Source organism: Dipodomys ordii, unplaced genomic scaffold, assembly GCF_000151885.1.
Source record: "Dipodomys ordii isolate 6190 unplaced genomic scaffold, Dord_2.0 Scaffold56, whole genome shotgun sequence".
NCBI lineage: Eukaryota > Metazoa > Chordata > Mammalia > Rodentia > Heteromyidae > Dipodomys > Dipodomys ordii.
Genome location: NW_012267272.1, coordinates 9,695,552 through 9,721,752, shown reverse-complemented (window position 1 = coordinate 9,721,752; position 26,201 = coordinate 9,695,552). Strand labels below are relative to the sequence as shown.

Genomic DNA, 26,201 nt, shown 5'->3' with positions numbered 1-26,201 from the left:
AGAAGTGAAGGAAATTTCCACTCCATAACTGTCATTGAAAACAGGCCAGTCGGAAAAAAAAATGAGTGAAAGACTATTAAGCATAGCAATAAATAAATAAATGTTCTAAATTTAGGCAAGACGTGTGTTTGAATCATGACAGGGTTTGGCAGCTGCTTCTCTTTAGCTTATTTACCTGTCACCTTCAGCCCTTCCACACGCCTCATTTCAAAAGAAGGCTGAACTGAACTCAGATACAGGTTAATCACGCAGCTCCTGAGTCATGTTTACAGCCCGTGTAGATCCAGGGTCACTAGTCTGTGTCAGTGATACAAGGTATTTATAGAGCGGTCTCCTAAACCAGGCATACCCAGGCACAAGTGTTTTGGATGTGACTGGGGGAAGGTGGGAGGGCCCATCATGCTAAAATGAGGAATTCTTCATGTGATTCCACACACATAAAGAACTGATGAGAAAGGTGACATCACTCAAGATTCATATTTAGTGATATGACAGCCCCCCCCCAGCATGGGTAGGTCCACATGGGAGTCAAAACAAGGGAATCAAGCTTATATCCGAGAGATTAAGTGTATGTACACCCACAGGGAAAAGTTCAGCTAATGTAGTTCTTTTAGACCTTTAAAGCCTTAACAATTTCTTTTTTTCTTTCTTTATTTTTTTGGGGGGGAGGGATTGGTCATGGGGCTTGAACTCTGGGCTTGGGTGCTGCCCCTCAGCTCTTCAGCTCAAGGCTAGCGCTCTACTACTTGAGCCACAGCACCACTTCCAGCTTTTTCTGCTTATGTGGTGCTGAGGAATTGAACCCAGGGCCTCATGCATGCAAGGCAAGCACTCTACCACTGAGCCAGCTTCCCAGCACCAAAACAATTTCTATCTCAAAAAAAAAATTCAAGGGGCTAAGGATAAAGCTTAAGGGAACAGTACTTGTCTAGCAAGTGTAAGGTCATAAGATCATCAAATGAACACAGAGACTACTCATGCTGTCTGTGCAATTTTTAAGTATTTAGAGATATCTCTTTTATTATTTCCATGGTACAAAGTTAATAGACACGGTAGCTGCAAGGCCAGCCGGCCTCTGATCTTGGATTTTAGGACTCTTTCCATTCTACCTGCTGCCTTTCACAAGGAAGATAAAACAGCTGCAAGGAGATCTTCACAACAGTTCGCATCAGAATGGAAAATCACGAAGGGTTCGCCACACCAAAACAGACTGTACCTGTACCTTCTGGGAAGAGAAGAAGTCTGAATGGATTTTCAGCACCCATCATCAACTACTTCTAGTTCTTTCCACAGACCTCTGAACCCACCACGAGCAGAATAACTGTCCAGATCTTAGAGGTCATGGAACAAAAATCAGCAGCTGCCAGATCCTGGACATCATCTTGGCCTTCCACTTTAACTAAAGCAAAAGACTGGAACCATCACAGATCCCACGTTTTGATCCTTGTTCTATCACAAGGAGCCTGAGAAGAAAACAGTTGAAGAAGAAGTGCCAAGTTTATTAGAGTGAGAGACTTATCACCCTCACGTTGCCACCAAGAATCACAGGTCTCAGAGCTGTACACACAGAGCTCGCATCGGAATAAGGAGACTCTCTAGGGAGGAGGGATACCTTCGGGGTCACTGGTTGACCTTCCCATATGATAGACAGGCAAATCCCCTGAAAACACAGAGTCATGCATGAGACTTTGGTCAGCTCTGAGTCTGCTCTCCTGCAGTAGGAGATATTTGCAAACTACATGGCATTAGCAGTAAAGTTCCGTGGCTCAACCGCCATGGTCCCCTCCCTAGCTTGAGAAAAGGAACCCAGAATCCAGTGTGAAGTTCTTCAGTATAGCCCTCCGGAGAACAAAACAGAGAGGGAATGCCTGGGTGACAGGGCCTTCTCCTGTCTCCTGGTGCTTCCAGAGGAGTGGGTGTTTTGTGCTTTTGGGGGCCACAGATGTCCTCTGAAGCAGGTTCTGTGGCCAGCCGTTTCTAAGACCAGCTTGTTCTTATGCTCGGAAGATCGCTCACAGAGAACAGCTAGGCTTGCTGCTCTACAAGCTGTAGTCTGGCCGTCTTGACTCGATGGGCCTCCTTCAGGTTCCGTACACGGACCTCTGCGTTGGAAATGAACTCCACCTGTTGCAAGGGGAACCAGCCTCGCTCCCCATCTGACAGTCTCATTCCTTCCAGCCAGCCTGTGAGGGGCAAGGGGAAGTGCAAACAAGAATTACCGAGAAAATTCCCCAGGCCCTGCTACATTCCCTAGGCCTCCTTCTCCCAAACTTTTTTATTTTTCTGCATCGTGAGGCTGAATGAACTGGGATGGCGGTGGGGGGGGGGGGGAAGAGGGGACTAGCTGGTTCCCAGGATACTAAATGGAAGTGTTGTGGGCAAATATGCATGGATACCAAGACAGACCCTGGCACTTCCCTGGGAGTGAGGCTGTTGCAGATGTTAATCTTAATGCTAAGCTTAAGGCCATGCTGGAGGGAAGTGGCCATTAATACAATGTAACTTGTGTCCTTACAGAAGCAGGAAATTTGGACAGAAACAGGGAGAAGATGGGGAGGGATGGCGCTACAAGCCAAGGAAACCTGGCAGCGACTAGACCAGACAAGAGAAGAGAGATCTTCCAGAGGCTGCTGCGGAAAGGGCAGGCCAACACCTCCATTTTGTCCAGTTACTCCAAGCCACGTGCTTTGCGATGCTTTGGTTCGGACAGCCCCGGGTGATCCGCGCTACCTCTGCGTGCCGTGCCCAGCCCGGTCCTGGTGGCCCCTCGTACCGTCATTGCTCTGCTGAGTCACCATCACCACGTCTGCCTTCTCCAGTGCTAACTCGTCATTCTCTCGGGGCTTGTAGGCTCGAAGGCACTGGACTTGTGGGGAATCTTTGGAAGGAAAGAGCAAAGGGAAGTGAGGAGGAGCTGGAGACTGGGAAATGGGTGATGGAATTGCACCAAGAGGTTGAGAGACCTTGAGGTAAGTTCTTGCCTGCAGACAAGAGGTGACAGGAACAATCTTGTAACAGGAACCCAAACGATATATGCTGTGATCACCTTTAGTAACTCATCACTACAAACACTTGACATCTAACAGAAGAGCCATCTGACCCAGGATATGTTCCCTCACCCTTTAGTTTCGTCAATGGGTCCTGAACACTTTTAAGACTGATAGTCATGTATCCCTTCTCCAATTGCTTTATGAATGTTTGGTTAATGGGAGACACAGCTCTTTCTCCAAAGGGAATCATTCATGGTTTATTCTGAATCAAACACAGTGGCCCTGGCCCAGACATGTATCCAGGTTACCCCAAATAACGTGATCCATGGTAGAAGAGATTGCATGAACTTCTAAAGTCATGCATCAATACATTGGGTAAATAGTCTGTCAGGGACATCAGGTAGGCAGCTCCCAGGGGAGTGAGGAAATATATCTTCCACAGGTTTGAGATGTTATTCTTAGCTTCAAGATTGGTGGACACGAGTGGTCTGCTAAGTTTAATAATACATTCCAGGAGGGTTACCCAATAGTCTCAGGGATGTGAGGTCAGATAAGAGGTGGGTAATAAGAGGCTATTAAGGGGACTCAAGGTAGCCCCAGATAATTGTGGCTCTTGATGCAACATTCCATCCCAAGAGTCTGGTCCATCCATCAGGGCTGGTCAGCCACACAGATGTGGGAAATATCAATTCAGAGCTTCTCCTAGAAGACATCTGAGCTTGTGAATCCTTCATTTCCTTCACAAGGTCAGAGGTGGCCCTGGGAGAGACGTGGCCAGTGGAAATCCAGCCTGACCTAAGCAAGGAACTCCATCCCCTTGGTCATCATCTGCAAACGATTAAGACGATCACTGATCGAAGACGACCAGGATGATACTGAGGAAATGCCAACGTTTCTGTTTATATACTTTTGTAAACCAGGTAATATTCCCATGGATATGAAGTTCAAAGTTCAGAGTATGGCTGTCCTAGTGGCATTCTATCTGACCTGGGCTTATGACTCTTTTATTTCACAACACTACCCTGGTTCTGACAGAAAACAAATAGAGTGCTGCTTGTTTGTTTGGTGGTACCAGGGTTTGAACTCAGACCCCTGTGTTCATTACAGTTCTTCAGTCATCCTACCAAACCTTTTGGATTTAGATCTGTTTTTTTCTTTTTCCAGGTAACATCTCTCATTTTTGCCTGGCTTGGACCATGAGCTTCCTGATCTTTGCTTCCTGAGTAGCTGGGATTACAGGTGTAAACCACTGAGCCTGGCTAGAAAGATGCATTTGAATTTTTACTCTTTTTTTAAAAATGTATTCCCATCTGCCACTCCAAATACTGTAATGAAGGAGGAAGAAGATGAAGACCCACCGGGTCTGAAGCCCCTGGTAGAGAACGGAGTGAAAAAAGTCTCCTAGTTCCTTGTGCAAGGCTCCTTGACTCTTTTTAGTCACTAAAGCCCAAATGTCCTTCTGAGTTCTTCTCTTTCTCTCTCTGTTCATACATACTAGGGAACCATCAGTGACAGGTGTGAGGCCAACAGGAGAGGCAGAAATCTATCTTAGTGCACACAAATGCACCATGTGAGTGACACAGTGGCTGGGGGTGCAGGGGTTAAGTGGCGTTGGCCATCTTGGTGGGAAGAGCTCCATCAGGACAAATCTGTGTTGCTTCTCTTCCTGTAGCCCCCACCGGAACCACACTGACTCACTTGCTTCCCCAACACCTTCAAGAAGGTAACAAGGTAAAATCGAAGCAGGACAGATTTAAGGGAACAAATATATTTTAGAAAGAGAAAGGGGAAAAAGAAAGAAAGAAAACCCATCTAAGGCGGGGTGGGTCTAAGGCCAAGAGTAGTTCTAAGAAGTGTTGAGGTCCTAGGACCAGTGTTCCACCCTGAAGTTCAGAGGAAAAGCAATGCCCGGAGGCTTCACACAGTGACCACTCAGCACCCTAAACCACTAGCCAGGAAGAAACCCCTGGGCCCTGCTGTTTTATGCCATTCTGTTGTTGTTGTCGCCCAGGTTTTTTTCACTTACCGTAACACTCCAACAGGTCCAGCTCCTCTCTTGGCATAGCCAGGGCAGAGATCCACCGGAGTTTTTCACTCCTGAGAAAACAAAGAAGAGGCTTAGCTTCAGTTGGGTGGGGGACGGGAGGGGGGATGTAGGATGAGCACCAGCTGCGGGGAAGGAAAGAGCTGGCCACAGACTTGTCCACTTCAAGGACATCCAAGACCAAAGTCAAGAGGATCCTGCCTGGCTGAGAATACAGGACAGTCTGGAGTTGCATATGAGTCTTGTCACACTTTCCTTTCCCGCTTCGCTTTCTAGGCTTCTAATGACTCCTGGTATCTTCCCGTTGGGGACCTAATGTGAAATGCATCAAATATGCACATGCAGATCTTCTATTTTGGAAATTGTGCTGAGCAAAATATTCACCGGAGTTTGGATTTCCTCTGTTGCTTTGGATGATTCTGGACAACCCTCCTCTTCTCTCTCCACCTCCCTTCAATCAAATGTCTGACATGACAGCTACTCCGTGACAGACACAGGCCGCCACTTCATTGTTGCTGCTAGTGGGGCCCTGGTCTACTTGGCAATCATCTAAGGATTTCAGCGTCATCTTCACTTTTGCTTCCAAAAGTGCCTCAGTCATTGAGAGCAGATACTCTTACTCTTCCAGGAAGATGTGATCCAAAGCATTAAGCAAAGTGCACACATCTGCATCTGACTATCCAGGACACATAGTATCTAGCACACAAAGGCTCGTGTCAGCTTCTTTGCTCCATAAATAAAGATAGGTACAGGGCCAACAATCTCACCCCAGAGAATCTTCCAAAGGCAAAAACTCCAAAGTGTTTACCACATGAAAAACTTTACATATTTACTGGGTTGAACTGCTTAAAAAAAGACTCTTCTTCTATCTTCTATCTTTTGACAACGACAGTACAGTTATCTATATTCTATACTCTATCTGTCTATCTATCTATCTGTCTGTCTGTCTGTCTGTCTGTCTGTCTATCTATCTATCTACTATACATCTACTATACCATAATCATAATGCTACAGGTATAATACTAATTGTAGAATAGATATAATACAACAAGTGTTGTGTACCAAATTTTATAGGTATACTTTACCCTCAAACATGGATGCACGTACATGTGAATGTACTAATTTTCTATTACTGTTGCAATGGTAAGAAATCATCTTTCAAATATATGGATTTCAACAGAGGGCTGAGTTGGGAGCTGGGAGATGGGAGGATGGCAGGCAGAAGGCAAGGTGTCTCTTATTCACACAAGCCTTGGGTACTGAAGGGTCTCTGGCTTGCATGAGTGGGCATTCATTGGTGGATACAGTAATCTGAACCCTTGCTCAATCCATGTTAGCCCATGTCTTCCTGATATGGCACACACATCCTGTCTCTTTCTGAATCAAGGATAAAAGCAGATGCTAAGTCTTAATGACAACTTCATCTCCTCTCCCACCCCTAGACCTCAACAATTTGCCTATTAGTTCTTGGGGTGCACGCTTCTCTGTGGTTGCTCCTAAGCCCCAGGGGGCTCCCTTAGTGCTCAGGCCCTTGTCTGGACTAGACAAGTTTTCTTTTTTGTTTTTTCTCTCTCTCTCTTTTCCAGTCCTGGAGCTTGAACTCAGGCTCTGGGCACTGTCCCTGAGCTTCTTTTGCTCAAAGCTAATACTGTACCACTTGAGCTACAGCACCACTTCCAGTTTCTTGTTTGTTTGTTTATGTGGTACTGAGGAATCGAACCCAGGGCTTCATGCATGCTAGGCAAGCACTCTACCACTGAGCCACAAGTTTTCTGCTTGATCTCACTTCCTTCCAGGATGCCCACCCATGACCCCCATGCCACCCCCTCCCCATCCAGCCCCCTCTCACTGAGTCTCAGTGCTGAAGAGGAACTCTGCTTGAGTGCCCTGGGCATTCTGCCGCAGGAAAAGGCGGAAGAGGTTTTTGTGTGGTCCATGCAGCTTCATTTCACACTTTTCCCCTCGGATGGAGGAGAAGGGAGCATGGTCAAATACCAGGAACCGGCTGCCCCTGAAAAATACAAGTGTGTTTCCAACGTGATTCCCAAGGTTCCATGCTTCATTCACCCCTATATTCCTTTATTCAAACAGCCTAGCTTTAGCAACTGCAGCGTGCAAACTTCCCACAAAAGCCACATGGTAGTCCTAACCGGTCCCCAAGATGGTAGCTGCTGGGTAACAGACTTGTTGCCTGGATGGCAAACCATCTGTGTAGTGCAGGGGATATTTTGCCACCATAAAAGGTTGCAGAGAGAAAACCAACCAAAGTTTTCTAAGTTCCAGAGTCAAGGTCTGAAATTAGCCCAGTATTTCTTAGCTAGTAGTTGAGTCCAGCCCCAAAAAGTCAAAAGTGGATCCGTTTAACAATATGGTGAGATAATTTGGTGTATGTGGCTCACTGCTGTGACAGTATCCAGGTCCCGTCGCGTGATCGCATGATATAATTTGGCAGGATCCCTTTCTTTTTCTCTTCTCTATGCAGTGACCTGGCTCCATGAGTCAAGCCATTGAGAAGAGAAGGGAAGGGATCCTATAGGAACAGGACATTTGACCTTTCAGTGTCTGCTTTAGCCCTTCCCTCTGGCCTCAGCCCACTCTCCTCTGGTACCCAGCCTCCCTCCCAGTCACTGACTCTCGAGGCCGGGACAGCAGCAGACAGTCATTGAAGAGGTGCAGGTGGACTGGACGCGTATTCAGTTTTCTTCGCAGCCCTGGTGAGACACTGAACTCAAGGGCTGTCAACTCTCCACTCTTCACCAGCCAGCGAGACTGCGAAATGAGAGGGAATATCTGCAGGGTGGGAAGAGGGACAAGCCAATGTCACAAACACGGTAAGCAGGAACTCCTGGTCCATCTTACCCGCCTTACCAATCATGACTTCCGTATTTCCCAATTGCACAAAACTCCCTCTTAAGACCCTCTTTTTTTCTCTGGACCCTCTAATGACACTGCCCACTGGTGAGTGGTTCTGATATTTACATGCTAGGGCAAGTGCCAGGTGCCCGTGGTCCAACGAGAGTGAAAACATAAAAGCCAGAAGTGGTGCCGTGGCTTAAGTGGTAGAGCACTAGTCTTGAACACAAAGAGGCCCTGAGTTCAAGACCCAGGACCAGCAAGAGAGAGAGAGAGAGAGAAAGAGAAAGACAGAGAGAGACACAGAGAGAGAGAGAGAGAAGGTGAGAAAGCTCCACTTCAGAGGCTGAGACTGAAGGTTGCAAAAGTCCAGTTTACGCATGTTAAGAAACAGGCAGGGCACAGCAGGATGTGTTTTAGAAGTCAAATGATCAGGGACAGTTGTGCTATCTGGACCTTCATGATTATGACTAGAGACAAGAAAATAACCATCACAGTCAGATGTGGGGTTAAGAATACACAGAGTCTGCGAAGCGCTAGCCTTGAGCAAGAGAGTCTAGGGACAGCACCCAGGCCCTGAGTTTAAGCCTCACAACCAACAACTTACACCCCAAAAACAAAGAAAGAAAGAACACAGAGAGCTAAGAAGGGGCTGCAGGGTACCCTTCCTGAAGGGTCCTGAAGGAAGGTAGAGATTAGGAAATAACCTGGCTAAGTGCGCTAGTGTTAAGACTATGAACAAGGGATTTTCTGTCCCTTGAAGGGAGGTAAATATGGTAGCTGTTCTAGTTGGAGAGTATTAGATATGAAGCCTGTTCCTTTAATTCAAATGCAAAGTGACCTGATAAGATAATAAATGATTGAAACAATCCCCACAGGATTCTTCTTTGTCTCATTTCTCAAATGTACTTCCCCCTCAGATTCCTTTTATTGCTTATCATCTTTCCGAATTTACTTATGCCCATACACACAAATAGGGATTTCCATCCTCTACTTTTACACCAAAAGTAATACAATATGCACACAGTTCTATTTCTTCCCTTAATAATATGTCTAAGAGACCAGAATGGGCATTTTCATGTTTTCAAAACTAGAACACAAGCAAAAATTGGAAGGTTGGAGGCAGCGGGGATAGTGTGAGCCAGATGACTGTCCACAGAACCTACTGAAAAGGCACGGGAAGAATAGACAGGAGAGCAGAGATCAACTCACTTTGCACTCGAACTCAATCTTCTGGCTCAGGTAGATCAGCTCCTCCGTCCGTCGCATTCTCTGGACATTGCTATTACAGTCTCGGATCAGCTGAGGATTGAGTGGGGTGAGGGAAGAGGAGGAACACTGTGTTAGAGAGTCTTGACCTAGGGGTCCCAGCAAGCAATCAGGAAATAGGTGTCCCAGCTCCACTCTTTCCCAGCGGGCTGGACTGGAGTAAAGGCAGGACCCAGGTCAAGTGCTAGGACTCCACAGTGGTATGACTCCACAGTGCATTCCTGGCACAAGAGCGATGGTGGACGGACGCTCACGTCCCGATGTGGAGCAGAACTGCTCTGAAGGATAGATGGGAAGTGAGGCAGATACAGACAGCTGCAGGAGCTTCTCCATGAAAAGCATCCCTCGAGAGTCCTGGGCCTGGAAAACTTCCCTGTGAAAAGGGGGAGAGGACCCCAGTGGTCGCGGTGGCTGCTCACCTCCTCCAAGGCATGGTGTGCCTTCGTGGCCTCTGCTTCTTCTGAGGAGCCGGGCTGTGATCTCTTCAGGATGTTCTATAGAACACACGGCAGGTGAGCACCAGGGGGGAGGAAGGAATGAAGAGACTGGTTAGTGGAGAAGCTCACATCCCCCACAGAATGTGAAGACACCAAAAGAAAATGAGCTCATCCCTTCGCCTGGAAGCTGCTCAGGAAGATCGGCCCGCTGAGCAAGGGGGGGGGGGAGTGGGGGTGCCCGCTAAGGAAGGACCGGTCATACCTGAAGCAGCAGCTTGAGGCGGGTGATGCGCTGGAAGGGCAGAATGAGGAAGGACTTGAGGGAAAGGCGTTGGCAGATGGGGTCGCTCTCCAGTTTCTCCAAGACTTCCCGGAAGCTGCTGTTGCTATTCCTGCATGAGCAAAGAGATTCAGGGGATTCAGGGAGGCTCCATAGAACAGATGGAGGGTGGAAGGTTTGCGGGACATTGGAGGCTGGAAGGAAAGGTGAGTGCTGATACGCAGGGGCCGAGGGGACGTTCGACACGGAGACCCAGAGCGAGCCCAAGAACACATCCTCTTAGCACCGTTCTCTGGCTAGGAGGATTTCCACATCACCACAGGGCACGCAGGGGGATGGAGAGAGATGAGCCTCACATTAAGCTTTGGAAAGTGCGCTCCTGATAGGTCTGGTTGGTGACATAGGGCAGGTAGACCCGGCGGAAGTCTGGAGCATGGCTCAGGACGACGTCGCACACTTGGAAAGAGAAGATGTTGCTCTCGAAGTTTTCTTCAAGGTCTGAAAGGAACCTGGATGGTATGGAAAGAAACCTCATGAGTCTTTGGGGCCTCCACTCGGCAGCTGGCTGAAGCCTGCTGTGCCCTGAGCGAGTGACTTCCGGCCAATCGCCAACTGCCTCCCCTGAGCGCAGGTCCCCTTGCTGTCCACGCACTACAACTCTCTCTGCAGCTGGTGCTAGTTTCCCCTTGATCTAACTCTCTGATCTGAGAACTCTGTTTCTTACTCTTCTTGTGCCCTGTTCTGATTCTCCAATCTTTGTATGAGGTAAACACAGTGGCATGCTCAAACCATGTCCAAAACGTCAACCCAGAAAGCATTTCTCATTTATTTAAGTATTTGTTAAAGGATCTCTCTCCTTCTCTCCCTCTGCCCCCTCCCCCCGCTCTCCCTCTTTTCGTTCTTCCCACTCCTATACCATCCAAGATCACAGAGGGAGCAGAGACCCAATTTCCATGCTCAATGATGGCAACATGAAAGCTTCTAAGGAAGGCCAGTCCCAGTAAAGGCCCAATGCCTAACCACAGAACGGCTACGCAAGCCGCAGAGGTGAGCGGGGGTCTCACATGGCACTGACGTCCCGCACATCCTGCAGACGAGAGAAGAGCCACTGGTGGTCCTGGTTGGAAACAATGGCCCGGATTTGGGATGAATGTTGGAAATGGTCCACAGCTATGTTTAGACTGCGCAGGTACGAAGCCTCTGACACGATGAGCTCGAATTTTGCCTAGGAAGTTGGAAAGCAGGAAGAGTTGTGGAAAACTTGCATCAATTCCCTGGTATCTGCTAGCCACAGAGCAATATTTTAGGGGGAAAATTTTGAACAAGATAGACCCCTTAGAACTGAAAGCCACAACACAGACTAACTTGATCTGGGAAGCATGGAAAAGAGTATTTGAGTATGGGGGTGAAGAACATGGGAAAGCCCCAAAGATGTATGAATGCAAATATGCTTTCAAGAAACCTCAATAATACACACACACATATACACATATGATAACTATATGTGGTTGTGGATATGTGCATTCGATTTGTTACACAGCACCGTAAAATCACGGGTAAACTTTTAAAATGCACACTAAAATTTGCTTCTACAAAAAGAAGCCTAAATTAATTGGGCACTTTTTAGAATCAAGCAAATAAGACGTACCAAGAGATGACACCGGAGAGACAAACAGATCTGGAAAGGTATATGAACACTATAAAACCATAGGAAGTTAAAGCAAAGGAAACCTTCAAAAGGGTTAATGGAAAAGAGTAACTTGATTAGATTTTTATTTAATAAAGATACTTCTGAGCATAGTGGGAGGAAAGACTGGAAGAACCTTTTACAAGAAAAAAAATGTTGCCAAAGATGAGATGAGAAATGCAAGCCTGGATAGCCATGGGCATGAAGAAAAGTAGGCCAATTCATAATTATTTACAAGGAAGCTCTGGACAGACTTGGTTTGGAGGTGGAACAAGTCAAAGCCAACGCTTTGGTTCTTGAGTTGGGTAACAGGGTGAATGATTAAGTCACTGACTGAACCGGGGTGCTCTGAAAAAGGAATAAATGACTAAGGACATGAAGATGATGAGTTCAGATTGTGGTTTGGGGAGAAATGGAAAGGCGCAGGATATTCGAGAACAAGATTATACAGATAAGAGTGTTACAGGAAAGTCCAGCACTTAAGAACTTGTTTGGAGGTTCCAGCAGGGGGCGCCGTGACTCATGGCTATGATGGGTGGGCTCATGCTTTCTGTCCAAGGGTGTGGCTTCCACACGTGTGTGTGTGTGTGTGTGTGTGTGTGTGTGTGTGTGTAAAAGAGAAAGAAGGCCTTGGTGATTACTTAGATAACCAGTGACAGCGTCCAATGGCTATGATGGGTGGGCTCATGCTTTCTGTCCAAGGGTGTGGCTTCCGTGGGGGGGGGGGGGGGGTGGGTGGGTGGGTGTGTAAAAGAGAAAGAAGGCCTTGGTGATTACTTAGATAACCAGTGACAGCGTCCAACGACCCTACCATGCAGCGGCACTCAGCCACATCACTGAGGATACATCCTCTCGGGAGTGCCCACTGGCTGTGTGACTGACTCAAGGTGGCTCATGTGGCTTCGCTAAACCTTTTTCTTGTTTTATGCAGCTGTAGTGACTTCCACCTAAACAGATGTGACTGTCACACGAAGATGAGTTTGTGAAAATACTATGTAGACCCCAAAGCCCCTAGTATATGAAATGAATATGTGCATCATGACTTAGAGGTCTTTCTTCTCACTTTCAACAGGAGTCTGGTGGCTTCTTATTTTTCTGAAATTGCAGAAAGAAAGAGAGAGAAAGAGAAAGAGAGACAGAGAGAGAAGGAGGAAGGAAGGGAGGGAGGGAGGGGGAGAGAGAGAGAGAGAGAGAAAGAGAGAGGGAGAGAGAGAGTCCACATCATCATCTCCCATTAGTGAATATGAGATGGGTTGGTGATTACTCAAAACACATTTAAAAATGTGATTAGAATAGGGGCCTCAAGTCTGAGCTTTAAAAAGCTTTTAAGTGTGTGTCTGTCTCTGTTTGACTTGAGGAAAGCACTGTTTATTCTTTTTTTTTTTTTTGTCGGTCGTGGGGCTTGAACTCTGGGCCTGGGCGCTGTCCCTCAGCTCTTCAGCTCAAGGCGAGCGTTCTACCACTTGAGCCACAGCGCCACTTCCAGCACTGTTTATTCTTAAGTCTTTATGGCCAAAATGTTCTTCCCTCTCTGCTTCTAAAGAGAGAGGAGGGGGGTATGATGGTAGTATTTTTCAAACCATGCACCATACATTATGGTAAGCAACATTTGTGTTTTCCATTTAAGCCACAGAGCACTGCTGAAAGGAAAGCATTGCTATTCTCAACCTACAGATCAGGAAAGCTGAGATTCTGTGAAGGTATTCGACTTGTCTAAGCCTTCACAGCTACTACATGGTGAAAACATGGCAGTGATTTCAATGACTCGGTACTGGATCTGCCTGATCTTAAATTAAAATGGCACTGAAATTTGAACGCAGAACTTATTCTTGCTAGACAGGCATTTTACCACAAGTCATGTCCCAGGCTATTGTTCTGGCAGTTATTTTTCAGACAGAGTTTCACCAATTACAGGCCTAGATCTTTCTACCTGTGTCCTTTCGGGTAGCGAGGATTGTTGGCATGCACTGTCATGTCTATCTTATTAATTAAGATGGGCATTATCTAAATATTTGGCCTGGACTAGCCTAATTTCTGCCTCCTAAATATCTAGGTAGAAGTATAAGTGTCAGCCACAGGACCTGGAAGTATTTTTTTTCTTGGTAATTACTATATGCTAAGTTCTCTTTTTTTTTTGTTCAGCCAATAACTCTTTGTTTCTCACTTTTACACATAAAGAAACACTGACTTAGAAAGATCAAGCAATTTGGCCAAAGTTAAATGACAAGTATGAAGTAGATTTCACCCTAATTACTTAAATATTACTCTATTCTGCTGCATCTGATTGCCTTCCTGAAAAAAACAAGTTCCACCCATATTTCAGACAAACCTGGGAGTATGAGATATTCTCTAGGCAAAACTTACTAATGATAGCTAGGCAGTGATGGCTCATGCCTATAATCCTAGCTACTCAGAAGATTGAGATCTGACTGAGGATGATGGTTGGAAGACAACCCTGGGCAGAAAAGTCCAGGAGACTCTTATCTCCAATTAACCAGAAAACGTTAGAAATGGAGATGTATCTCAAGTGTAGCACACCAGCCTTGGGCAAAAAGGCCAAGAGAGAGTTCAATGTTCTGATTTCAAGCCCCAGTACTGGCACAAAAACAAAACCAAATAAAACTAATCAAAGAGAATGGCTTAGAGCCAGACAAACAGCCTCTCTTAAAGTCTTGTTTTTAGAAGTGATAACCAAGAAAGGCCTTTCTAAAGCCTTTTTCTAAAGCCTTTCTTAGGTCAGTGGATCACAGCACTACTTCCAGTTGGTCTGCTTGCATATACCCAACAAAATACCTGCTATATATCTTGATTGAAGAGGAAAATTTTAGCCTAGCTTCAAATCCTGGGGGGAGGAAGAGGGGTAGAAATTTCAGTCTACCTTGAATCAATCAGTGCTAAAGTTATTTCCTACTCTTTCCCATACATGCAGAGATGCAGCATCAGGCAGGAGCCAATGTCCCATGGCGTAAGGAAGCGAGGATGAGAGACAGTGCTGGCATTCAGAGAGCAATGAGCGTTCTTCAGAATGAAGAGGACTGAGGACTATGGTTGACACACATATGTGAGGTGAGGGTAAGTGGGGATAACCCGCTCTTGGTGGTGGGGAGGAGAAGATGAAAAAGGTGAGCAAATATGACTTTGCAATCTTATTCTTTATCCCTCCTCCCCCCTCCTCCCCCCTGCCCCACCCCGCGTGGTACCTCTTGCAGTTTCTGGTCTTCGTGGGTCATGGAGAGCAGCACAGTGCTGTTGCGTACCACGGGGATTTCCTGCCAGAGGGAGCCACTGGAGGCCACGGAAAGGCGCTGCAGGTAGGACTCAGAGGTCGACACCAGGGATTTTCGAGGTTGCCGAGGGGAGGCGAGCCCAGGTGCCTCTGTCACGCTGTCTAGCCGCTGCTGGCTTTGAATCTCCTGGTTCAGAACAACATCGCTATACTCCTGGTAAAGTAGCTGGGCTGCAGTGGGGAGGATGTGTGGGAGAGGGCAGGTGAGCAGAGGTCCCGAGAGAGAGATTGAAGCTGCCAGCTGCTGCTGACCTCCAGCCCTCTGTCTGAGGGACACCACCACCTCCCACTGCCAGCCATGAGCCGCTGTGCCGGCTTGGGAAGACACAGCTCTCCCCCTCCCCCCCCCTTCTCCCTACCAAGTCCTTCCAATTGCTTTCAAGATACTCACAGGAGTTGATGAGTTTGGAGCAGCGTCTTGAAAAGCCTCCCGTCCCCTCCTTCGGTCTCTTCTCTCTGTGGGGTCAAGGGAAGTGCTGGGTGCTTGCTGGTCATGAGATGCAAGACTTCCAGGTGTCTTGGCATCAGGAAGTCTCTAACCTTCCTGATACGTAATTAGATTTCAGGATGAAGTTCCTGGGAGCGGCTCAGAGTGGTCCCCTGAACCATTTGTGGGTAACTCATAGCTCTATTGGTTGTCCTGTGTGACTTTTACATGGGCATTGGTTCGGGGTCAAAGGATTTAGAAGGACAGGTATCTCAGATTTGGGGAGAGAGCAGGGTAGCTTCCTACCCTAGAATCCTGATGTCTCTCTTTCCAGGTCCCGGTCAGAAAGTTTACTAACTAAAATCCTAATTCAGCATCTTAAATCTTGACATCCTAAGTGAGGAAAGCCTAGTGTGTTTGTTAGGAGAGGGGGCAACTCACCGAAAAACCACCGTGTCAGAGGGGCCGGGAGATCTTCCCATGGAGGGACTTCTCGAATCTGAAAGTGGAGAGATGGGTGATGGAAAACTGAGCTTTCAAAGGAAATCAGAGCGAAAGGGAAGAAGGTTCAAGGAGAACGGGAGATGCAGAAAGCAAAGGAAAACAAAGAGAGAGAGAAAGTGCCAGAGAACATTCTAGAAGACCAGAACCTGTATATCTGAATGAGAACGGGAGAAAGACAGACACCCCAATAGAGAACCACTGGTGAGCAGGCAGGCGTGGAGATAGAAGAGGCCAAGAGAAAGAAGGCCCTGGTCAACAAAGAGAAGGAGAAGTAGAGGAGCCCAAGGGAAGAACATCTCGATAAGCTCAGAGACATACGGGGGCTTCTGTGTTGTAGAGTGTGAGGAGGACGGAACTCCAGAGGAAACAGTAGAGACCCGAGGGGACAGAAGAGGAGATGAGGTAGTTAAGAGCTGGGAAAAACCTGACCTCACCAAAATGTGGCCTCCATTGTTACTCACTTGAAGCCTCAGGCAGGATGGAAGGTCTGCGCAGGCCTTGCCGGTTCCAGCCCTTGTGCTTGCTGGGGCCATCACCAAGAACAACCTGTCCGCCGCCGCTGCCGCCGCCCTCCGGTGGCCTCCCTGGGTCCCGCCTGTGGGGCCAGCTGGAGGCCTTCTCCAGCTGGGGATGGCTGGGCTTTTCTGGTTGTCCTGCTGAGCCTAGGGTGGACCTCCTGGAACCACTGGCTCCTTCCTGGGGAAGGGAGCTTTGTAATGGTCCTTTGACAGGGGCTTCTGCCTCAACCTTCCTGGGGTTCTGGAGCTCTGGGGTCCAGGGTGTGGTAGGGGAAGAGGGGCTCAGCATGTTTGTCATGTTGCTGAAAGCCAGGACTGAGGAGGCTTCGCCTTGATTCCTCCTTCTGGGAGCCAGGGCCTCTGCGGACCTCCCTGTGGCTGGGGGCCAGGAGGTGCGTCCAGCAGAGGGGGCTGCAGAGACCGTCCATTCTTGGCCAAGGGGTGTCTGTGTGTGTGGACCTGGAGTCAGCAGTCCCGCCTGCGAGCTCTTGCTCCGCGCCCTGGACTTTGGAGGCAGTGGGGGTGGATCATCGGCAGGATTCAGGATGGGAACAGGTGGCAGAGGCCTATACATCCTCGAGCTATGGGAGGGAGAAACGCGAGGCTGGTGGGACTGGGGCGAATCGGGAGTTGGGGGTAATGGCTTGTTATATCTCAGCCTAGTGGGGACAGAGGGCTGAGTATGGTGACAGTTGTCTGGGGTAGATGGCAGGGGTCGGTGTCTCCTTGCCACATAGGGGTCGGGAATTTGGGGAAGGGGGCCTTCAGGGGGCCCATGGAGCCCTGAACTCAGGGCCATTGGAGGGTGGCTGTGTGGCTTCAGTGTGGGGACCTCATCGTGAACACGGCCTCCTCTGTCCACCACGGGGGCGTGGGTGTGCCTCTTCTCTAGGGGCGGAGGGGGCAGAGGCTCTTGGATTCTCCTATCCATGGGGGCAGTAGATGGAGAAACACCACACGCCGGTGAGCCTGTGGCACAAGCTGAATTCTGCGGTGAGCCCCAGGGCTGGCTGCGGGGCATCTCTGCGTGTGAAGGGTCCTGTGTCTGCGTGGACGTGGCTGTGGGGTTTTCGGAAATACTGCTGCAGTCCCTGCCACTTCTCCGGTTCTTTCTTGGAATCACAGAGCCATAGATGGCAGGCTTGGGGGGTCTCTGAGGCAACTCAGAATGAGAAAAGGAAAGGGACCTGCACCCCAGGTCTGGAGCCTGCTCTGTCCTTTGGGATCCAGGGAAAGAGTTGCTCCTTTGGTGTTGGATAGTCCCAGGGCAGGTGGCCGGATGGGAAGCAGCATGGGGGTCTGCCGCAGGCTGGGCACGGAGGGCAGCCAGAGGAGTCTCGGAGGACGCTCGGGCAGACGGGCTGTGGGTCAGGAGAGAGGCCGTGGGGGTCTCCTTGGGAATGGCAGCTGGAGATCCGGAAGGTGACACGGCAGAGACTGCAGCAGGTCTTACAGGAGCTGAGCATGGGGTCCCTTCTGGGATAGATATGTCAGCAGGAGCCAGCTCAGTCCTCTGGCTAGACATTGCCCCCTTCTTCAGCTCAGCTCCTTCAGAGCGATCATGAGCTATTCGATTATCCAGTGACCCCCCAGGAGCAAAAGAGCCAGGCAGAGACATGAGGTCGGGATGATGGCCTAGTGTCTCTGGTATAGGAGTCAGAGCTCTGGGAGACAGCTCCCCAAGCCTTAGATCTGCCAGGGTACCAAGAATCTGAGACAAGGGACAAGGAGTGTCTGGAGAGAAGTCACCCGAAGAGAAGGCCTCAGGCATTACTGGAGTCGCTGGGGAAGGACTATCCTGCTCCTCCTTCTCTTCTGGGCTTCTATCTTCTTCCATTGCTTCCTGCTCACCCCTGTCCTCACTCTCTGGCTCCTCCTCACTTGATCCCGTCCCTTCCTGCTGCTCCTCTTTGCCCAGGACACCCTGATCACCTTGCTCTCTTGTTATTTCCTTCCTTTTCCAAACTAATCTTTGATTCTCTGCACACTGGAAGTCTACCCTACTTGCTTCTTCTCCCCTCAATGTCCTCTTCCCTTTTCCTTCTTCTTCTTCTGGGTTTTCCTGACCCTGAATCCTCTCCTTAACCTCCCCATCACACTCACCATAGTAGAGATCTTCCAATTCCTCACTGAGCCCAGCTCTTCCGCCGTGTCCTCCTCTCCTCCTTTCCTGGTGTCCCTGCTGGTCTCCCTCTTTCCCATCTTTCCCATTAACCTGCTCTACCATCTGTTCCTGATCCCTCCAAAGTCCATTAGAACAAAGATTCTCTCCCAGCAATCCTTGCCCCTGATGTCCTCCTTGCTGACCATCCTGTGTCTCCAGTCCATGGGCCTCCTGTGGACTGAGAAGCCCTTCTTGCTCCTGACTCTTCCATGCCTCCTTCAACTGCACAGCAGGTCCACTGCCAAAGACGCAGGTCTGGTTGGTCTCTGCAAGTTGCTTTTCGGAGAGAGGCCAAACTATAGCGTGAGAAGAGGTGTCTGCAGAGGTGTCATCTCTGTCTCCTTGTCCAGTTCCTAACGTCAAAGAAGAGCGTTCTGGCTTCAATTCCAGCTCCACTCTGCTACCCGGTTCTCTGGCTTCTGAGACCATGTCTGGCCATTCACACTGGACAGAGTGGGCCCAGAGCCCCGAGTGTGCTCTTGTCTTCACTCCGCTGTCTTCCAGACTCTGGGGTGCTGCCTCCTCTGACTGCTCTAGAATGTCACGGTCCTCAGCCACAGGGATTTCCTCTTCAGCCTCCACCTCTGCAGAGCCTTCCTCAGGAAAAGAGGGCTTACGCTCAGCAACGTAGTCATTCACGTCTCTTAACTCTCCCAGCTGGCTCACCAAGCACCTGCGGCCCTCTGTCCATTTGGAAGATGGATCCTGACCTTTGTGACCTTCAGGAGTCAAGACTGGCATCTGACTGCTCCTCATGACAGCTTCAGGGATAATTCTAGATTCTTCTAGAGAATGGATGTGAATAGAGGCTCCATGTGGAGGCTCCTCAGCCTCCATCAGGGCTGAATCCTAAGGAGGAATACAAGACAAAGATTTCTAATGTCTGCTCTTTTAGTGACTACACAGGAGAGACCATTTGGTATTCTTGACACAAAAAGGTACAAGAAAACAAGCAATATAAACTTCTCATTTAGTTATTCATTAGCACACATTTACCTAATGACCCTTTTAAGTGGAGGGCCATTGGTCACAAATGAGACCAAACATGTCTTCGTGGAGCTTGTAGCCTTGTAGGGGAAACAGATAATAAGCAATTCCACAGAGCGTAAGACCACAGGTAAGAGTGCTGCGAGTTCCCAGCGGTCCTTACCCTCCAGATTCTATTATGTCAACATCTGCTTCTCCCGGTCGACTCTCTGGACACTGAATGACTCAGCCTGACATTACTCACAGACGGTGTGTGACACACCCTTGCTTTAACAGCCCAGAGAAGTAGAAGCAGAATGGCACCTTCCTTCTACACCATGGACACGGGAGTAAAATAGGTCAGACGATTACAGCCAACATGAAACACAACTATAGATAGCTGTTTCAACTCCTTTACACAGGGTCTATATTTGACTCAATTGGGATGTTTTTTGTAGTATCTAGCAAAGCCTTGTTACTAATGAGTGATTTGATAACAGCTGTTATAAAGGGCAGTGACAACTACATTTATTCTAGGTAAGATAGCCCATAAACTGTGTTACCTTCTCCTTTCTCTGACACTGTGGAAACTTCCCATTACTTCCCAAGATCCTGGCTTTCCTGCTTCTCTTCCCATTTCCAGTAGAATACCCCATATCCAACATGGAGAAGATTTTAGAAATCACCAGCAAGGATTTGCTTAAATTTCTTACAAACCACCCACATTTTCCACCCTTTGCCTTCCCTCATTTTTCAAGTTCCTTTTAACTCTTTCCCCCTTAGCATGTCACTTTCGGGGTTTTATGCGATGGTTCGTGCATTTCTCTAACAACTTTAATTTCTCTGCTGGACCACTCCATCAGTTTGTCTTTCTCATCTTTCAAATCTTGTTGTGCCTTTCCACGGTCTTCCCATCCTGACATCCCACCTACCTCCTCTTTGCTTCAATAGGCAAAATTGTCTAATAATTGTCTAGTAATTCTAAAGAAGACTCTGTGGATCCTTAAATCTGAGTGGCTGTTGCCAGTATTTAACATTACTGACATTAAGAATACTTTCTTCTTACTGATGTAATGACATTTTCCTGCCACCCGTTTTAGATTTCTGATCCTTCATCTGAGTTAGAATAGACTTATCTTTCAAAAAAGTGCCCATGAGACTCTTATCTCCAATTGATCACCAGAAAACCAGAAGTGGAGCTGTGGCTCAAAGTGGTAGAGCACTAGCCTTGAGCAAAAGAGCTCAGGAACAGCGCCCAGACCCTGAGATCAAGCCCTACAACCTACACCCCCCCCCAAAAAAATGGCAAATTGCATCTCCCTTCACTTCCCCTTTGTAGCATTTATACAACGACCATTATGTGATTACGCATGCATTTTCATGCATTTTCACTTCTTGTCTATTTAAACCTACCCATGACAGGTTATGTGAGATGTCTTATTCAACTGGCACAGCACTTGGCCCATATTATGTGCTTTCTAAGCATTTTCTACATAGAAAATAAAATGCTTCTTTCCCTTCTGGCCCCAGGGTTTCCATTTCCTTATCAATTACCAAGTCCTAGTGATTTACATCCTAAATATTCCATGAAGTATTCCACTGCTTGTCACTTTTGTGGTAGAAGGTAGAAGAAGGTAGATTGTGTTCCATCCTTTTCCAGCCCACGGTGGTAAGCTCAGCCTGGGTGTGGATTTCCACACAGCTTGCTCCATTCCAGCTCACTCTCCATGCATGACCCAAGCGAGCGTCAAAGCATCACTTCAGTTTCAATTCTTCAGTAGCCTCAGACTGACTTGATGAAATGCAAATCATCAGCCCAGGTTTATGCCCACATCTCCTCCAGTTGCCTTTACCAGGAGCTCTCAGCTCCCAGGGCTGTGCTAGGAGGACTCAGACACTGTCTGAAGCTTAGTTGTTCCTCAGCAAAGATGCATTACATGATTGAAGGAAAGTAGACTATTGAGTAGCTGGTGGCTACTCACAAGGCTAAGAACTGAGGATCAAGGTTCATTCAAAGCCAGCCCTAGCAGGAAAGTCCATGAGACTCATCTCCAAGTAACCTGCAACAACCTGGAAGCAAAGCTATGGCTCAAGTGATACAAGAGTGCCAGACTTCAACAAAAAAGCTTAGGAACAGTGTCCAAGCCCTGACTTCAAGCTCCAGTACTGGTATATTCTCTCTCTCTCTCTCTTCCCCCCCTCTTTCTCTCTCTCTCTCAAACACACACACACACACACATATAAGTTAAGAGTGTGGTTCAATTTTTAGTTGCATCTTTTTTTTTTTACTCTTTGCTAGTTTTAAAATGATTGTAGGGAACATTTTATCTTGTATAAAGTTATATATAAATGTGTGTGTATATATATATATACATACATACATATATATATATATATATATATATACATTCACATACACACGTTAAGAGTGTGGTTCAATTTTTAGTTGTCTTCTTTTTATTCTTTTCTAGATTTAAAACAATTGTAGGAATCATTTTACCTTGGATAAAATTATATATAAATGTGTGCATACATACATACATGTACACACATATGTGCGTGTGACAGACAGAGAGAATGAGAGAATCCTAAGGCTAGAACTCAGGGCCTGGGAGCTGTCCCCTAGCTTTTTTCCTTAAAGCTGGTACCATTAAGCCACAGCTCTACTTCTAGCCTTGGGGTTTGAATTTAGGGCCTCACACTTGCTAGGCAGGTGCTCTACCATGTTAGCCACACCACCAGCCCCATTTGTTTTAGTTGTTCACCTAGGCCAGCCTCAGGTCTTGCCCTTCTGACTTCTGCCTCCCATAGGGCTGGGGTTACAGTTGTGTACCCCGCGTGGTTGCGATGTTGAGTCTCACTAAATTCTGCCCAGGCTGGCCTTGAACTGGGATCCTCCTGATCTCTTCTTCCTAAGAAGCTAGGATTGCAGGTGTGAGCCACCTCCCCTAGCCTTTTTAAAGATAAGGATCTTTGAAGAGTAGGATCTTTAAAGGGGAGATAAAGTATTTTCTAATGAAATTAAATAACATTTAAAAGTTCACTGCTACCTGTAGTGGTCATTTAAATGGTAGATACGACTGACCTAAGAAAGAATAAGTATAAGGTAGAGGAAACATTTATAAGGTAGAGGAAACACTGGTGACAAAGAAAACTTTGCTCAGTTTGCAAATGAAGAAATGAGATGTCAAAGGCCTCAGACATTTGCTCAGATCCCCTATGCAAATGGTACCGGGGAGCCTGGATCAAAGTCCCTTGATGTAAGTCTGTTGTAGGTACCTAGAAGTCTAGCTAGAAGATAGATCCTGAACCCTCTCCATGCTTCCCCCAGCCCTGCACCTTTCTTGTCTGCTCTGGTTTTATAGTGGATGCCCACCAGAATGCTCCTGAGCCACTGCGCATGCATATACACAACACACACACACACACACACACACACACACACACACGAGTGAGCCATCTTTACAGTCTGTGTGCAATGGAGCCTGACCTAACCACACAGGCAGGTCCTGGGCCACGCTACAGATGTAGTATGTGACAAGTTCTCCACCACCCTACAGGCACAGATACCATCTATATGGGACAAAGAGATAAGTCCAACAAGTGTACTCAAGTGGAAGGACTTTTATACCCTTGCCAGTCAACTGACAGTATGATTTGCTCATCTTGTCCTTAAATACAAAATAATAATAATAATATCTGATTCAAGTTAACACTTCTCAACAACACGTGAAAGAACCCATATGCTCACTAGATACCGTCTGAAACTTGCCTCCTACCTGCCCAGCAAGGCCTTCTCCAGAACTCTGTCCTCTGCCCTCAGCCGAGCCTGTATTTTTCCAGGATTATCCTCCAACATCATTGTTTATCTTTACATACCATGTGCCACTCAGATATGGTTAGTTCTGATGTACAGACAGTGTCTGTGTCTACCTCCTCAAGCTCTACTCACACTGTGTCCAAGTGTCTACAGTCTGTACACACTTGGAAATATCAGTGGTCACCTGTGTCCCTACCAGGCTCCCTAAAGAGAGAACACACTCTGTACTCTGGGCTTGATCCTGACCTAGTAGTCATCCTACTGCATTCAGGCATGACACAGCTACAATGTGACAGGAAATCTGTAAAGCACAGTCTTACTCACTAAAGGAATTAGAGAGGAATTTTTTTTTTTTTTGCACAGCCCATTCCGTTAGAGTATAAACATCCTCTTCTCCACAGAGGTGAGTAATGGCTACAGTTCTGAGCACAGGCAGAGACAGGATGAGGTATCTTAGTGATGGCAGACTTCCTCCAGACCTCAGGCGTTTTTACATCTGTACGACCCCAGCAACCTATGGCTTCTTACAAGACAGGCTCAAGTCACCCCTTAACTGTGTGTAGTGCAGCCTGCTGTCTCCCTTCAAATCACACACCATAGATAGTGTCCATTTCAAGTCATCAGGCATAAAATAGTATCTCGAAGACACACCCATCCCCACTCAGGCAACTTAGTCTTTGAACTGACTTATATGCTTATGAGAACCTTGCTTCTTGAATTTTCTAGAAAAGCCCATTTCTAGTACTCTTGACTTAGAAACACAAATCACGGAAGTACTCTTGAGATCGCAATACTTCAGAGTTTACCCTGTACAATCTTTACTTCTGTCTAAATTAGGAAAATGTCTTTTACCCCCAGCCAAAAAAAAGACCTTCTCATTTTGATTTAGAGAAGGAAATCACCACGTCTAACTTTATTAACTGTTGGAAACTACCACCCCAATACAACAAGGCGATCCACATCATGTTGGTTTTCTGGACCACTGATTGCTAAGACCTGTGTCTACTCCATTGTAGAGCCCAGTGAAGATCCACATTTTTTATCTATTCCCTAATGTCTGAAAACATTGTATCATCTACTGCCTCATCAACCACATGGTCTAAAATCATGATGCGCGGCGATGCTGATCACCCACAAACTACCCGTCGCCCCGGTGCCATCCGCAAGATGAGTATGAGTGGCCTGTTTGTGTCCTTCACAGAAAGGGACACCTTGTTCTGGTCCACCTTGCAGACACCTCAATGTGACCAGCTTCTGTTCCTTTCACAGACACCGTCAGCAACTCAGCCTGTCTATACCAGATGCTGAAGGTCATCTGTGTGTCACACCACTGGCAAGTAACACCTTGGCTACTCAACCAAACAGCCCAGGAGTAAGCCTCGCCACACAGCGACTGACCAGTCCAGACACCACTAATGACATCTTCTTGTCTTTCCCACAGAGAAGGTATCACATGGCCACAGACAACCACAAACACATCACGGTTAGAATCAGCCACAAACCTGAGGAAACTCTTGACTATATCTGACTTGCTGTATTTCTCTGAATGGAGGGATTCCTTCACATTCCTCCCGATTTGCTCTTTTCCAGTTAGACAGCTCGAGTCTTCCATTCCTCCACACACACTCTCACTGGGAATGAATACCCCCTGCCCCCATCCCAGTCCTCCATCCCAGCCCTTTCCACGGCTGTGGCTTCTATGTCAGACCCACACATAACTGGTACCTATTCCACTGGGGCCTAGCCTAGGAGCCTCTTCATATTCCAGATGTAGATCAACCAGGAAGTCCAGGAAGAGGACATGTTGGGGGCTGTTTTGCTGGGGACTGGGGTTTGGGCAGAGGCCAAGGATACCAGAGCAGGAGTGCAGTAGGAGAGCAAAGGAAGAAGGAAACTCAAAGGAAAACCACCTTCTCTCCCTGGTGTGTCGGGCCTGCCCTTCCCCCTCCTCTGTCTGACAACAGCACCGGCCAGAGTTCACTTCTAGGTAGACAGAAGGCCAAGACTGTCCTGGAAATCCAAGTTCCAGGAATGGAGGGAGGGGACTGAGATCTAAACAGGAACATCACCACTACCTCCCATCCTTCTTATAAATCATGCTGAGAATTAGGGCTCCGAGAGTGTTTCCTTCTACCCTCATCTCTGCCTCCAGCTCTAAATAGCTCCCCTTTGTACATCTTGTCCCTAAGAGAAGAATGCAACGTTGTGACTAGGCTGTGACTAATGTGAGGCTGGCCAGATACAGGCAAATGGGGAAGAGGTGGGCAACGGGAACAGGAGTGGCTGTTTTGGGGGTTCCTGGCCTCTGCTCACGGGGGAGAGCGGGGTGTTTACATAGACGGGCACGTCTAGGCTAGGTAAGATGCAAAGGAAGGGCCGGGCCCAGGTACAGAAAAAGCAAAAAAGAAAGCAAGCAAGGAAAGAGGAAGACGGCAATTCCAACTCCAGGTGAGGACTCCAGGTGTGGAGTGAGTCTTAGTTATTCCTCAGGCTAGAGGGGTTCGCCCCCAGCGGGGTTCAGGGTTGGAAAAAGAGCCCCCCGCCCCCGATTCCGATTCCTTATTTTCTTTAGGTCCTGGGAACCATGATGGGGCGCAGCGCCCATTTCCAAGGCTGGGATCTAAGTTGGAAGAGCCCTATTCCCCACCACCCCCTCCAGACGCAAGCTCTTCCCTCCAGGTCCCCTCCTCCCCTTCCTCGGCGGGGTCCCCAGCCCCGCGGCCCCTCGCCCGGCCCCGCAGCCCGGCCCCTCCTTTCCCGAGCCTGCGCCCTGGGACCTGGCTGAGGCTGGTCCCCGGGGGAGGCCTACTTTCCCCTTCCTTCCTGTCCCGGCCTCACCTCCGCCGGGCTCCGAGTTGGCCCGGGCGGCCCCCGCGCCCACCTGGTCGGCGTCACATGCTGCCTGGGCCCCGGCGTCCGCTCCAGGTCCGGGTCCAGGTCCGGGTCCGGGTCCGGT

General features: G+C 48.0%; 1 protein-coding gene across 2 annotated transcripts; it reads right to left on the bottom strand.

Annotated features, from left to right (window-relative positions):
- Positions 1-983: 983 nt before the first annotated feature.
- On the bottom strand, positions 984-26,174 carry Arhgef5 (Rho guanine nucleotide exchange factor (GEF) 5). Of its 2 annotated transcripts, none has more exons than XM_013021720.1 (15): positions 26,127-26,174; positions 16,239-19,308; positions 15,715-15,772; positions 15,238-15,302; positions 14,761-15,017; positions 10,938-11,098; positions 10,230-10,382; positions 9,856-9,985; positions 9,576-9,650; positions 9,100-9,189; positions 7,667-7,824; positions 6,884-7,045; positions 5,017-5,087; positions 2,774-2,878; positions 984-2,183 (listed from the first exon to the last, which is right to left on the bottom strand). In XM_013021720.1, exons 2-15 carry the CDS (start codon positions 19,294-19,296, stop codon positions 2,026-2,028), a joined length of 4,701 nt encoding a protein of 1,566 aa, XP_012877174.1. In that variant the 5' UTR covers positions 19,297-19,308; positions 26,127-26,174; the 3' UTR covers positions 984-2,025. The 2 variants fall into 2 exon arrangements, with proteins under 2 accessions (XP_012877174.1, XP_012877173.1); XM_013021719.1 differs by having other exon boundaries at positions 26,084-26,160.
- Positions 26,175-26,201: the final 27 nt, after the last annotated feature.

Excerpts from the sequence above, each read along its gene's own strand:
- Arhgef5 (XM_013021720.1), bottom strand. The coding sequence starts at position 19,296 with ATGGAGGCTGAGGAGCCTCCACATGGAGCCTCTATTCACATCCATTCT. Across the intron at positions 9,651-9,855 it reads GCCTCAAGCTGCTGCTTCAG|AACATCCTGAAGAGATCACA; the intron begins GTATGACCGGTC and ends TGTGTTCTATAG. Across the intron at positions 2,879-5,016 it reads GGACCTGTTGGAGTGTTACG|ATTCCCCACAAGTCCAGTGC; the intron begins GTAAGTGAAAAA and ends TTCCTTCCAAAG.